This window comes from Leptosomus discolor, chromosome 26 (genome assembly GCF_034619465.1).
Source record: "Leptosomus discolor isolate bLepDis1 chromosome 26, bLepDis1.hap2, whole genome shotgun sequence".
NCBI classification, from domain to species: Eukaryota; Metazoa; Chordata; class Aves; order Leptosomiformes; family Leptosomidae; genus Leptosomus; species Leptosomus discolor.
This window is the reverse complement of record NC_141416.1, coordinates 693647-707481: the sequence shown is the minus strand read 5'-3', so window position 1 is coordinate 707481 and position 13835 is coordinate 693647. Positions and strand designations below refer to the sequence as shown.

The 13835-nt window shown below is 41.2% G+C and overlaps 2 protein-coding genes across 2 annotated transcripts; both read left to right on the top strand.

Annotated features, from left to right (window-relative positions):
* The first annotated feature begins 5147 nt into the window (after window positions 1–5147).
* On the top strand, window positions 5148–5570 carry LOC147413533 (scale keratin-like). The gene has a single exon (XM_086478221.1). The coding sequence runs from the start codon at window positions 5148–5150 to the stop codon at window positions 5568–5570; it is 423 nt and encodes a 140-aa protein (XP_086334347.1).
* Window positions 5571–11804: 6234 nt separating this feature from the next.
* Window positions 11805–12200, top strand: LOC104348302 (scale keratin). The gene has a single exon (XM_009953560.1). It carries the CDS (start codon window positions 11805–11807, stop codon window positions 12198–12200), a length of 396 nt encoding a protein of 131 aa, XP_009951862.1.
* Window positions 12201–13835: the final 1635 nt, after the last annotated feature.

The following is a 13835-nucleotide window of genomic DNA, read 5'->3' as shown; positions in this document are numbered from 1 at the left end:
CTCACAAGGATGGAGGTAAGCTGCAACACACAGACTAAGTAGAAGGTAAAGACTTCAAAATTCAACAGTTTACGTTAAGATATGAGTCATGTACAGGATTTTGAGTAAATAAAGTTATTTCCTGCTTTACAATCATAATCCTCCCTTTTCAAAAAGTAGATTTTTGAAAATTCCCTAGAAATGACTACATGTACAAAAGCATATAGGAAATGTTATGCCTAGCTCTGAAAGTCACTCACAAATATCCTGTAAAGAACTTTAGATGTATTTCTACACATTAAACTGAAAACTGAGAAGCAAAGGCACGGACAGAGAAGTGACTTTGTCCAAGGTCATTTGATGAGTCAGTAGGAAAACTTGGATTTGGGTTCAGCAGGTTTACATGAGATGTAGTTTATATATAACTTAATTACAGTAGCTTCTTCTTCCCACTCATTCCAATTTTGCTGAGAGTTGTAGGAACAACAGATTATAGGATTGTGACTGCCCAGATTGCTCAGAAAGCCATTTGACAAGACAATAAAAGGACAGATGGCAGATTTATTACCCCAGTTCCCACCTATGCAGCCACTGTATGGATACAGACTGGACAATTTCAATATAAATAGTGGTTTAATCCCTAATGTCTTTCAAAAAACTTATTTCAAATTCTTATTCCCAGGAAAAACCATGAACCTTTGGTAAACTCAAGCATTCAGCCTATATTGTCCCCTCTAAACTTAGTTATTTTCTCCAAGAGTGAGTTTACTCTTCTCCATTCACCAAGTCCTGCAAGTCCTTAGCAGGGTTCTGAGAAAGAATATGAAAGCAAGGAAGTAAAGGACAGCCAGAAGATTTGCTGTAGCAGGACAACACACACAACTTTCTCATATGCATCACTCATTCATCTCAGGTTGCATGAATGGCTGCAGTGATGACGCCCTTGTTAAACATTGAAACTCATATGCAAACTTTAAATTGAAGTAAGAATCAGAATCATAGAATATCTCAACTTGGAAAGGACCCATAAGGATCATTGAGTCCAACTCCCTGCTCCTTGTGGGACTACCTAAGATTAAACCAGATGACTAAGAGCATCATCCAGTCACTCCAGGGTCCAGTGTTTCTGACACTGAGAACTCCACAGGGCCCCAAACACCAAATAGGTGTATCCGCCACCCCAGAGCCAGCGTTAGAGTCTCTGTCCCAAAACAATGCAGGTTCGCTCAACAGTATGGATGGTGGACATCAACAGAAGTCAAAACCAGCAATAGACAGATACATTGACAACAATAGAGAAGACTCAGACTTACCCAAGTCACCAAGAAGTCAAGGGAAGTGTTTGGAAGAGCTGTGAGAGAGAAGAGCTTTTATATCAGAGCAGCTGGACGTACAAGACCGACATTGGTTGCCCGCCCCAATTCCAAACACATGTAACCCGTTGAGATGATGAAATCGCTGTGTCTGTTATTGGAGTTTACGAGTCCTCTCAAATTTGTTTGTAGTAAGCACCTAAACATTACTTTAGATTATAAGAGAATTCTTTCATCTTGTGACGACTTGGGGAAAATTAATACCTGGCATTATTCCAGTCACTTCCTTGAAATGACAACAAAATTATTAAGCCAGCTCCTCTTGTATTCATTTAACACCTGGAGAGTGTCTCATGGGTTTATCAGAATTACAAACTTCTGTCAGAACAGGATTTCTGATTAAGTACATGCAATTCACATTACAGCCTGGCAGGACAGAAGTTAAAGACTGTTGATGTGACATGCAGGAAGGGTGGGGGCAGTTTCTGTATGTTTAGCTTCCCCACCTGTATTTGGGGGACACAGCACCCTTGGGAGTCAATGAGGTTTTCCAGTTGTATTAATGGGGACAATTAATCTCAGAAGACCAGCAGCAAATCCAGGGACCTGTGCTTCTGTCTCTAAATAGGGCTTATGTGGAAATTGAAACCTAACCTTGAGTAGAAAAAATTGTGGAATGCTTCGTTTTGGAGTGCTGGGAACACTTTTTGTGCAGATATGAGCCGAATCAGTTTCTCCATCCATCAGTCACTCAAAGAGCTGTATTCTCTTAAAAAAAAATATGTAAGGCTAAGTCTCCAGAATTTCACATAGGAGATGGAGAGGAAGCCTTTATCTTCCTGAGGCTTGCTGTTGTGTTTTAAGAGATAAACAAGGAATGAGTTTCTGAAGGTAACTAAAGCTACAAAGGACTGGAGATCCCAAAGAGACTTTTTCCAGATATTGTTGGTTCTATGTCAGTACAAAGATGGTACTTGAGAATATTTAATAAGCCTAAGGAAACCTAAGCTTTTTCAGTACAAATGGATCCTCTGGTGCAAAAATTGAAATGTGACAGAAATGCTTTGAATTATTGACCTTGACTGTCAGGAATTCATGACCTCCTGTAATACACTACTGTTGCTGCAAGCCATAAGTCCAGAACAGGGCTGAGCTGGCAGTTTCTGGAATGCATCACGCAAAACAAAGGCTGGTTCTTCCCTTGTTTACAGATGTGTTATTTTAATACTGCATAATCTATTCCATAGATTATTTCTAAATTATGAGGTGGGTTTCTCATCCTTTGAGGTGGTTAGAAGTTTTTTTGGACAGTAACATTTTCAAGCTTCCAGGGAGCAAGTCTTTTCAAATACCACAAACTATCCACTAATGTTTTGAGAATGCATTTTTCAGTTAGATTAAAGGCATGTACCTGGATTTTGACGCCTAGCAATTATTGAATGACATCACATTAAAATACAGAAGTCAAGGTATTCATGTCCTTGGTATAATCAGTTCATGCCTAAATACTGAGGATTTGTGCTTCTTCAGGTTTTTTTCAATGCAGAAATAAAGAAATACAAACTTTTAGATAAATACAGCATTTCATAAGCTGTATAATCAGTGTATCTTTATCATTTTCAGTTGCCTGCCAGCCTACAGAAACAGAGGATTTAACTGTTTTCTTGAGATGTTACAATTCTGTCAACGGTCACCCTTTATCCCTGTAAATTATTTCTCTGTCTCTATCGTGGCCTATCTCCAGATGGATTTAGCAAGTTGCCACTGGTCATGTTTCATTTAATTTCGATTCTCAGTAGTCTTAAGTATTGCCTGATCTGAAGATGCACCTAAAAACGGATCCCTGAAGGCTTTGTGTCAGACGACCAAAAACTGGAAAATGTGTGTGATGAATGCTTCACAAAGAAAGTGCCTTGCAATCTTGAGAACAGAAAGGTAAGTATTAGTTTGCCTCTAGACTTCAACCTGGGTTGAAATACAGCGAGAGAGACCTGTTGGAAAAATCTGAGTAGTTTAAAAGGATGTTCTATCTCTGCCTTCTGCTCAAACTGGTCTGGAGGACTTGCCAGTGTTTGAGAGAAGGACAGAGAGAGTAATCCACGACTGAAAACACGACAAAGAAAGCAAGAGATCTTTCCCCAAGTCCCTCGCTTGTTAGATGAGGCAAGCATTGTGTTCGGGAGCAAAGACAAACAATAGAAAAGCATTTAAGGACGGCAGGATGTTTGCTTCCTTTGGGTGCAGTATTGGTCTCACGTTAAGCAGCTGAGAGATAAAGATAAAAATGAGGACCCCAAAATTGCCCTAATGGAACTCCATTTTATCTCCAGCTATCTTACAACCTGGATTTAATGGAAAAATCTGTGCGCGTCAGGTGACCACAGCCGTGCAGTGAGCAACCGGATTTTGCTGTTAATAATGGAGAAGCTAAGGAAGAGCGTTAGTATAATTCTTGTTGTAACGCTGAGGATGCGAATGGAACGATAACAGGAATGAATATGACTTGTAACCATTTCAGATGAAAGAGGCTTCTGTGATGAAATGCACCTATCATATTTCACGAGACTTTGAATCAACAAATAGTCAGCAAAACTTTGAGGACCTGCGTGTCATATTAGTTTGGGGTTTGCCCCAATTATGCACATGCACAAATTGCACCTTAGGTGATCCCCATGATCCAAGGAACTGTATAAAAGCTCTCACAACTCAGGGCTCTTCATTCCACCTTACTTGCTTTATTCACCTCTGTGAAAAGGGTAAGTATTGTTCTATGTGATCTCTTTCCTAAAATTCAAGTATCTGTTTTCTGCCAGTTTAATTAAGCTCAGAATCAGCCATAAGTACTCTAAGGTTCCTAATAATATTGGATTATTTTGCCATGAATTTATTTTTCTTATTTGGTGTTGGACATCCATGTATTTGGGTTTAAAATGGTAAAACTAGGTTTTGCAAAAATTGGTACCTGTTAATACAAACTTAAGCCGTCAAAGCAGCTTCCAAAACACAAGCAGAAGGCTTGTTCGATCACTAGGAATTTTTTAAGGATTTTGCATGTAATTTTTTGGCATGTATCTTTGTATATGTATGCATTTGTTGAGGGGGCAAGCTTAACCAGAAAGAATATAGAAGTATTTTCTAAAGAATTATTGGAAAACAGAGATGAAATTAGGAAATCCTAACCTATCCTTTACATTGTCCTTGCTTTGAGCGGGGAGCTGGACTAGATGACCTCCAGAAGTAATCTTTCCACCCACCCTGTGACTCTCAAGCTACTTTGCAAGCGCTTCAGGGCAGGGAATGCCTTATTTAATCCACGTTTATAGCAGGTTCAGTTTACCGGCGGCTAGAAGCATGTTACGAGTCAATATGCCAGAGTTGTTCTTCCAGCTACCCATTAATTTACCACATAAGTTTTGCTGGTTGTCAGGTTACACTGCTTTGTTTTTGCTAGTGTAAAACAAACATGAAATGAACTTTCAGACACAGACATTGTAAGAGTGGCTGCAAAGTATAGTCGAAGTAATTTGCAAAATGAAGTGCTGGATAATATTTTTGCCGTGTTTGGCAGTGTGATAGAACAAAGAACTACATTTTAGAGGGAACCAAGTATAAGAAATTAGGAGCGAGACCATGGAAGAGATAACTCATTAGTGTGCAATCTGAGCAATGCTCATTTACAAGAAGGAGAAATGTCTCATGAAAAATACTGAAGAGAAGGAAGGACAACCAAGACCTGAAATGTAAAGCCATTGTTCAAATCGATATGTCCAACTTTCAAAGTCTTTTTCCCATTGAATTTGTGTCTTTCATTTCCTCATCTATGTGTGTGTTGCAGCTTACCTCCATCCTTGTGAGATGTCTTGCTACGACCTGTGCTCCACCTCTGCCTGCGGCGTCTACCGCCCCCAGCCCCTCGCTGACAGCTGCAACGAGCCGTGCGTCCGGCAGTGCCCTGACTCCACGACTGTGATCCAGCCACCCCCTGTTGTCGTCACCTTCCCTGGCCCCATCCTCAGCTCCTTCCCCCAGGATTCGGTGGTGGGATCCTCTGGAGCCCCCGTCCTTGGGGGCTATGGGGGCTACGGCTCCCTGGGCTATGGGGGTCTGTATGGCTATGGGGGCTACGGCTCCCTGGGCTATGGGGGTCTGTATGGCTATGGGGGCTCCCTGGGTTACAGGGGCCTGTATGGCTATGGTAGACCTTATGGGTTTGGTTATTGCAGCCCTTACTCCTACTGGTACAACAGGTACAGCCGTGGCAGCTGCGGGCCCTGGTAAACACAACAGGAAAATCCACTGAATAATGTACAAGTGAAAAACAAAATGAGGATTCATGAGTGAGCAGATGAGTGACAGCTTTGTGAAAGCACTCACAAATCCTGTTCAGTGCAGTGCCTTCTGCATGCTCTGCACCTCTCCTTTTTTCCTTTGAATTCTTTCCTGACGTCTTCATGAGTTCAATTCCTTGTTATCTTCTACTTTATCATACTTGTGATGGAATACAGTGGGACATTTATCAGCGACTTTCAAAATGCATTTGACTGACATCTTGGATATACATTCTTGACAGCGCAATGTATTTTTGTTCTTTTCATTCTCATTAAAAATCTGTTGCATCGCTTAAAGTAAGCGTGTTTTGGTTCTGTGTTCTCATCCATTTTGAATTTGCCAGCTTTTCTGGATAAAGCTGCCTGTTGCACATATGGCTGCAATAATATTGTGCAAACCCTGCCCACATAGTCAAAGTCTCCACAAGGAGCCTTCGCTAGGCCTGTTTCACCACTGAATTGCAACAACATGGTCACAACATGCTGGCCATAGATGAACAGCAGCCTCCTCCACACGTTACTTTATTAGACTTCCCACTCATGAGCTTGTGAGGTAAGTATTTGAACTACAAGTGACTGCTCACACTCTTTAAGTTAAGTTCTTGCTTGTTCCACTGCAGACTTCTAATCCAATGTTGTACAAGTAATTACATCTCCACAGCATTTAATGGAAAATTGGTGACTGATATCAAATGAATTTCAGAATCTGTGTTTCCCTAGCACAGGCCAACCTAGATCCATGCTACTAAATTGTCTCACTCTCCAAAATTCTGGCTGTGTGCAGATGACACTTCTTCAAAACCACAATAAGGACCATGTGCATCATTTCACAGCATATCTGACTGAGTTCCCAGGTTTGGGACTTCTTTGTTTCTGTCTAAGCTAGGTATATATTAATATAATAGAATTTGTGTAAATATTATATAGGTAGCCTAAAAGTGAACAAAAATACTGCACCGTACATGGCATATCTTTCTAGGTTATCAGTAAAGCATGTAACCATTTCCTGGTTCAAGCAGATGCTTATCTGATAGCATAAAAGATAGTTTATGTTCAGCTGCCAAAAGATCTTAGGCTACATATTTTACTACAGTAAGAAGTATGGCTAAGAATAATGTAACAGTGTTCAGCCAACATCTGACCAGAAACTGGAGGCAGGATACGAAGAAAGAAAGGCAAGATCTGCTGCGCATGCCCAGCTCCACTCTGTAACTGGACAGTGCCTACAGCACACTTCTCAGCACTCATTACCTAAAAAGTCGGCTATAAATCTGCCTTTTATTTAATTGTCTCTGGTAAATTGCTCTTCCAGCAAGACCCACAGCTTCCACAGTGGTATCCTGTATCAAAACAACAGCCAGAAGGAATGTTCTACTTGCTTGCAGGACCTGAAAATCTGTATGAAAATCTGCTGTGGTAAAGACTACCATACCAAAAGCTCCCTAACAAAAGGAGCCCTTAAGTATGGGAGCGAACAGAGATCCCGCTATACTGTCCTGAAGGAAGGAATTAAGCGTCTAGGCTGGCAAGGTGATGAGAATGGATGGCGGCTGAGCCACTGCCCTCAGGTCAGGGCAGTCAGCTGCTTGCAGCTATTGGCGCTGGTGCTGGACATGAATTGGCCACCTGGAAACATGACTAGGTGTAAGGGTAACACAGCTCAAATTCTCCTGGAACAGGAAGAAAAGCTTAAACCACATGGAAATGGGAAAGGCATGGCAGTCTGGATCCTCTGCAACACTAATTTAGTTCCAGATCCGTCCTGCCTAATTGTAGCTACCCCACCAAGATCTACTTGCTGCTGTGAATGTAATTCCTCAAATTTGTATAAGCTCTGTAAGAAAAATTATTTTTAGGTGATGGTTAATCATTGCTTAGTGGAAACACAGGAATATAGGAGGTCACATACTTCCGCAGACAAATGGTTGCTCTTGTGTTATACCTTGTCTCTGATAAAAGTCAGTTCCACGTGGTCTGAAGTTTAGTGTCAAAATCCTGATGCAACGCATTATTGAATGAACTGTCCAAAGGCTCACCTGATTCCTAACACCCTGGAGGCCCTTCTTGCCGTGAGTAAGGAAGCTTTGCTTACATCCTTTTCCAGCATTGGCTTTTCTCCATACAAACTAATTTGAAACAGCAGCTGGAAGACCAGGTAATTAACTATCCAGAGGACACATCCTCTGTTAAACATGGCTGCGACTGAGGCCTTTGTGGTGCAGGAGTACAGAGCAGTTTGTAGGCCTACAGTCTGGGGGTTTGGTGTCTGTTTAGCAGATTATAACTGAGATTCAAGCTAGTGGAGAGCTGACAGCTCCTATAAAATACATTGTGGAAAATACCAGCTTAGCCCTTAAAATCTGCATATAGCATTGCCTTCTCATAAATGGCAAAAGAGGACTAATTAAAATTTACAGAAAACCAAGTCTGGTATCTAGAAAATAGCTGCCTCTGGGAAGAAGAAGACGGGAGAAGTAAAGGCAAGGCAGTTTTGAGGAGGGATTTATACATTTCCTCAAATTGCCTGAAGAACCTGAGACTCCGATTAACACCAACCCACATTTATCACACATGTTTCACCTCAAAATGATGAAACAGTTTTGCTCAATATTTATGTTTATTAGTTGATTCAAATTCTCACACTGCATGAAATGTAAATTACAAAACAAATATTTCTTTCATCTTAGTGCTTAATTGGCAAGTTTCATTCCTGGTAATGTTCCATTAAATACATTAGAATGACAGGAGGAATTATGCTGGCTTCATTTACTTACCTCTTTTATTGGTAGACATAATGACAGTGGCTCAAATGTTAATCATAATTGCCATCTGCTTTAATACGCAGGTTTTTCCCCCTTCTTCCTTACCCAAGCTAGATCAAGTGTATTTGATGCCAAACATGGTGTCTTTCTTGTGAAATCAGAAACTCCTATATGAAGTTGGAATTCAGATTTGGACCGGATCATCCCGCACTTTTCAGAGGAAAAATCAAAAGATACTTTGCAAAGTACTTTTTTAAATCATCCAGATCCATGCCTTGTCTCCCAGACCACTCAGTTGTTTGATTTCTTCAAATTTTAGAGGTAAATTCACTGGTCACAACAAAGGTAAACAGTTTCTTAGCCAGATTACAGGCAATTTGTTAAATATATTTTTTTAGGAAAATGAGCATGTGTTTAAAACACAGAAGAAGGTAGATCACCTGCAGTTAGACTAGGACAGTCCTAGGAAAAGCTTTCAAAACAGGGGAACAGAGGCCAATGTTGCAGATCTTTGTGCTACAAACAGGGAAGGGAATGTGAATTAATACAATATCAGCACTGAAGGAGCTTATACACAAACTGAAAAAAATAAATGAAAACCTAAAATACTAAAAAAAAAAAAAAAAAAATCAGCTGAAATCCTAAGGTTAGAAATCGTGAGCTGGTAAAGGGAACAGGAAGAATGTGCTTGACCAGTACAATTTAATAAATATATTTCAAAATGCTGAACTGTTCTAATCCAGCCGCATACTTGTATTACAATAATGATGCACCACTTCATGTGTGGACTGCTAAGGAGGGTTTGGGAAGCGCTTAAAATGACACACAAAAAGTATTTGAACACCCTTTGTGAGTATTATTGCTCTTGTAATCCCCTAGGGCCATCTCAAAGTCTGGAAAAAAGAACCTCATCATTTAAGTTGCAGTGATTATTTAACAAACAACCAATCCATACGCAAACGAGGACACCTGAGGCTGGATCAGGCACTGTTTATTACACAGAATTTCAGGATATGGGAATATGGGTGGTACACATCTCATCAAACCTTCCCTGTTTAAAAGCTGGGTGTTTCAGTTGAGCTTGTTGCATGTCTCCATAGTCAATGAAAACAAAATTGTTATGTTTTGAGGGTGATACCAATTCCGGTAAGGTAAGCACCTGAGAACGGATGAATTGTCTTGCAGAAATTCTTGTCCCTCCCCACTAAGCACTGGGGAAGGCTGAGTAATTTCAAGTGACAAGTCACTTGAAATCTTGGCAGTCAAAATTGCACTCTGCAACAATATGCAGTCTGTGGGTGATGTCCTGCTAGTCAGGAAAGAAAAAAGAGAAAGAAATAAATGCACTGTTGAAATAACTATTCCTTGGGTAATTCCATTGCTTTTCCTGCTACTTATCCAGTACGTCTGGGAAGGAAGCACTCAAAAATTATTTCTGTGACATCCTCCGATGAAACTTTGGTTCAATTCCTTTGTAAGGTGAAGGAGTAGATCTAAGGGCAAACTATGCTCTGTCATATGAATATAAAGAAAGAGAAGACACAGACTAAATGAAGCCAGTGGCGGACAGAAACATAGAATTTCACAAAGAAACAGAAATTTGCACCTACTTCACCACTGTCTTGTGCTGTGTCCTCCTTCAGAGCTGTGCAACGTCAATACAGGTAGCTAGTAATTATTAATCTGTTTGCATGTGCAGCCATTCTGCATTGCTGAACCTACGAGATAATCTCTGTGTGCCTTTGTAGGTCACAGGTGAAAAATAAGGAAAAAAACCACCGATATCCCTTCAGAGAAAACTTTAGCCTTTGGTTTAAACACTCCTTCAGGTACTAAAATACTATGTTTTCTGCTGATCTTACCGAGCACCAGGGAAAATTCAGAATTTCAAAATCAAAGGCCATTAGACAATGTCCATGATTATCATAGGTATAGGACCTTTCTTGTGTTTTGTGGCTGTGGGTGGGAAAAGGATCAGAAGGTGTCTTCCACCTCACTGAATATTTCATTGCAAAATGTGTGAGTAGATTAGATTACAGCCTAGATCTGAAACACTTAAATACAAACATGTATATGACAGCGGGTTATAGCTCTGATTAAAATCATTACGGGTAGTTAATGAAGGAAGTGCTAAATAAATAGAACCAGTTTAATTCCTCCTGCAATGCCAGTGAGCAGGGTGGAATGATACCAGCAATGAAGCTGGTCAATTAGGCTTCAAGATGAAAGAGAACTGGGAGCTGGAATGTGCATATCATGCTATTCAGAGATTTAGGGTGATTTTGCAAACGGCAAGCGAAAACAGTTTCATCACTTTGGCAAGTTATACGTGCTTCAAATTTGGGCTGGTTGGTGATCATGATTTCATGCGTACAGTGTGCCTCAGACCCCCCAGGCAATCTGAAGCACTGTATAAAAGGAACAGGTACACAGTCCTATTCCATCTCCCTCTCCTGTGTACTCTCCTCTACATCAGGTACGTCTCATGACATTTCATTTCTTTCTAAATGCCAGAATGCCTTTGCACTGGAGCTTAGAATACTGGTCACTACTATTATATTAGAGGTTTCAGGACTATTTTTTAATTCTCTTTCTTTGTCTCTCCTTTTTTTTTTTTTTTTTAGTATGTTGGCAAGTTGTTTTACCAGTAGGCTTTAGGAGTTAAGACTGGTGTTTGAGGCATTTGTTTAACTGTAATTAATATTTGGGCATTATTGTAGTGTTAGCAGATGGAAAATGTAGGCTGGCATAAGCTTTAAAATGCAGAATTCTCCTGTATCATTTCAGTTAACAACTGAATCAGAGAGGCATGGCCATATCCTAAGCTGTTTAATGGCCCAGCTGAAGAAAGAGCATTATCTATATGGGAATTTTATTGCAAAATAATCCTAGATTGTATTTAGTCTTTATGGATAGGTAAAATCTAAATCCTGCTTTTTTTAAACCCTAGTTATTTTCACCGGAGACAATAAGGGAAGTAAACCAGTGGTCTGATCCAATGTGTTTGTCATATGTCCGTTTGTAAATCCAGATCCAGATTAGCTGTTCAGATACACTGAGTTCAACAATTTGATTCTCTGCATTGCAGGGCTACTTTATGAATAAAATAATAGTTCCTCTTTTTTACTGGAAAAAAGTGCTACTTTTTTTTAAATCAAAAAAACCCAAACAGTACTTTCAGAAGGCTTGGCAGATGTGATAAGTGCAAGGGATTACTTGATGGGGAAGATCAGAGCAATGCTGATTGACAGGAAATTTTGTGAACAGCATCATCACTTTTGCTTATGCATCTGGTGATCATTTTGCCTGTTCCCCCACAGCCCAGCACCAAACCTTGACCTGTTTTTCCAGTAGATCTCGTGCTTTGTTTTCACACAGCTCTCTGCTCTGTGTTTCAGGATCACCTTCATCCCTGCAAAGAAATGTCTTGCTACGACCTGTGCCCCACCACCAGCAGCATCGCCTGCCCCCAGCCCATCGCCAACAGCTGCAATGAGCCCTGTGTCCGCCAGTGCCCTGACTCAACGGCCCTGATCCAGCCGCCCCCCGTCGTCGTCACCTTCCCCGGACCCATCCTCAGCTCCTTCCCCCAGCAAGCCGTGGTGGGCTCCTCCGGAGCCCCCGCCTTTGGGGGCTCCCTGGGGCTGGGGGGCCTCTATGGCTCTGGGAGCCTCAATGGTTATGGGGGCTCTCTGGGATACGGGTCCCAGTATGGATATGGGAGTTCAGCCCTCTCCACACTCGGCAGCGGGTACTGCAGCCCGTACTCCTCCCGCCGGTACAGCCGGTTCCTCCGCAGCACCTGTGGGCCCTGCTAAAGGCAGCAGAGAGGTCTCAGAAGAGCCACATATGAAGGCCCAGATGCAGAGCAATGAGGATGGGGGTTCAGCGTTCCTACAGCCCTGCAATGGAGCTACTGCCACTTAGCATTTCTGATCTTTCTTCTGCTTTTTGTTTACACTTCGGTTTCTAGTTTGTTGTTTGCTGTTGTTGCCTGTTCCAGCCTTCCCATTTTTTTCACCATCATGGGGCAGTGTATTCCATATGGACATCACTCATAATGACAAGTATCTTCATCAGTAGTTGCACAACAGACAGAAGAAAGCCAGCTGAAGACAGCAATATCTCTGAGCAGAACATTCGTTGAACATTCTTTGAAATTGTCTGGAAAGAGATTTTTCATGTTCTGTGATATCCTGCTTTGCCAACATAGGTATTTCTTGCTCATTAAAATTTTGTTGCATCACACAGCAGCCTTCTGGTTTCCCTTCCTCCCTTCATCCACAGCCTGTCCTGGGTGATATCTTCCCATGGGCAGAACCAAACTGCAAACTGAGCGGCAATACTGCAGAACATTTAAGCACAGACTGAATTTACATGGCGTCACAAATGTTTCTGTAATGAATGTCCTGAGTAGCAGCTTTTCATCCTTTGAAGATATGAAAAGTTTAAAATAACACAGCGTCTTAACTCCTGTTACTTAAACACGATTTCAGTGGGGCCTTTCCATGAGCATCCAAACAGAACTGTGGGTTTCCATGTTGAGCTCAGCATGACCACAAATGCCACCAAGGTGGTGCCCAGCAGAGTACTTTCCAAATGTATGTTTGCACCTATAAATTCAAAGATACAGTGCTCATTCTACACTATTGACATTGCTCAGTGGTACTTAAATTCCAGACATCCCAAACAGCTAACACTTATTCCTCCCTGCAGTCATCAGCCTTTCCAGCACAGTAAGAAAGGATTAATTCTTGTTCCCTCTAAGAATTAACTGTAGTCCAGTGAGTAGCAGGAGCGGTGGTGACTCCTTGATTCTAAGCTTCTGGTAACACAGCCAATTCAAACTGTAATGAAGCTGCAAATGAGGCAGGTTCAGTACTGTGCAAACAAAGAATAAAGCCAATCCCTGCCCTCAAGTGCTTTCAGAGAAAATAGACAAGACAAGCAAAGCATGAGCACCTTTGCTCTTTTCCCTTTTTTGCAGATAGGCATCTTTTATGCAGGGGTTGAAGGCCATGTTTTCCATACTGATAAAAACATTAGTAAATATTTTCCCTGGATGACAAGGGAAGCACTTGGCAAAGCCCAGAACTGAACTCCTCTCTCCGATATCCCCATCTAACAACTGATATACAGTCTCTGTTTACAGTTTTCTACTCGACTGATTAACTTCAGGTTTTCTTTTTCATTGTACAAAAAGAGGAAAAAACCAGGAGGCAAAGAGCACACCGTGGAATATTCCTGTCTGTCTCTGTGCTCTCGTGTCAGGAACACTGGCATGTATTGGGAGAGGGAGAATGTCAGTAATGCTGATTTCCACAGTGATATTTAAATTTGACTGTAATCTAGGTCAGTACTCTGACTACTATGTGTGAGTCAGTAGTGCTGGTGTTTAGAATTGAAAATATCCTGATTACTTTTGTTTTAAGACAGAACTCTGAAAATGAGAT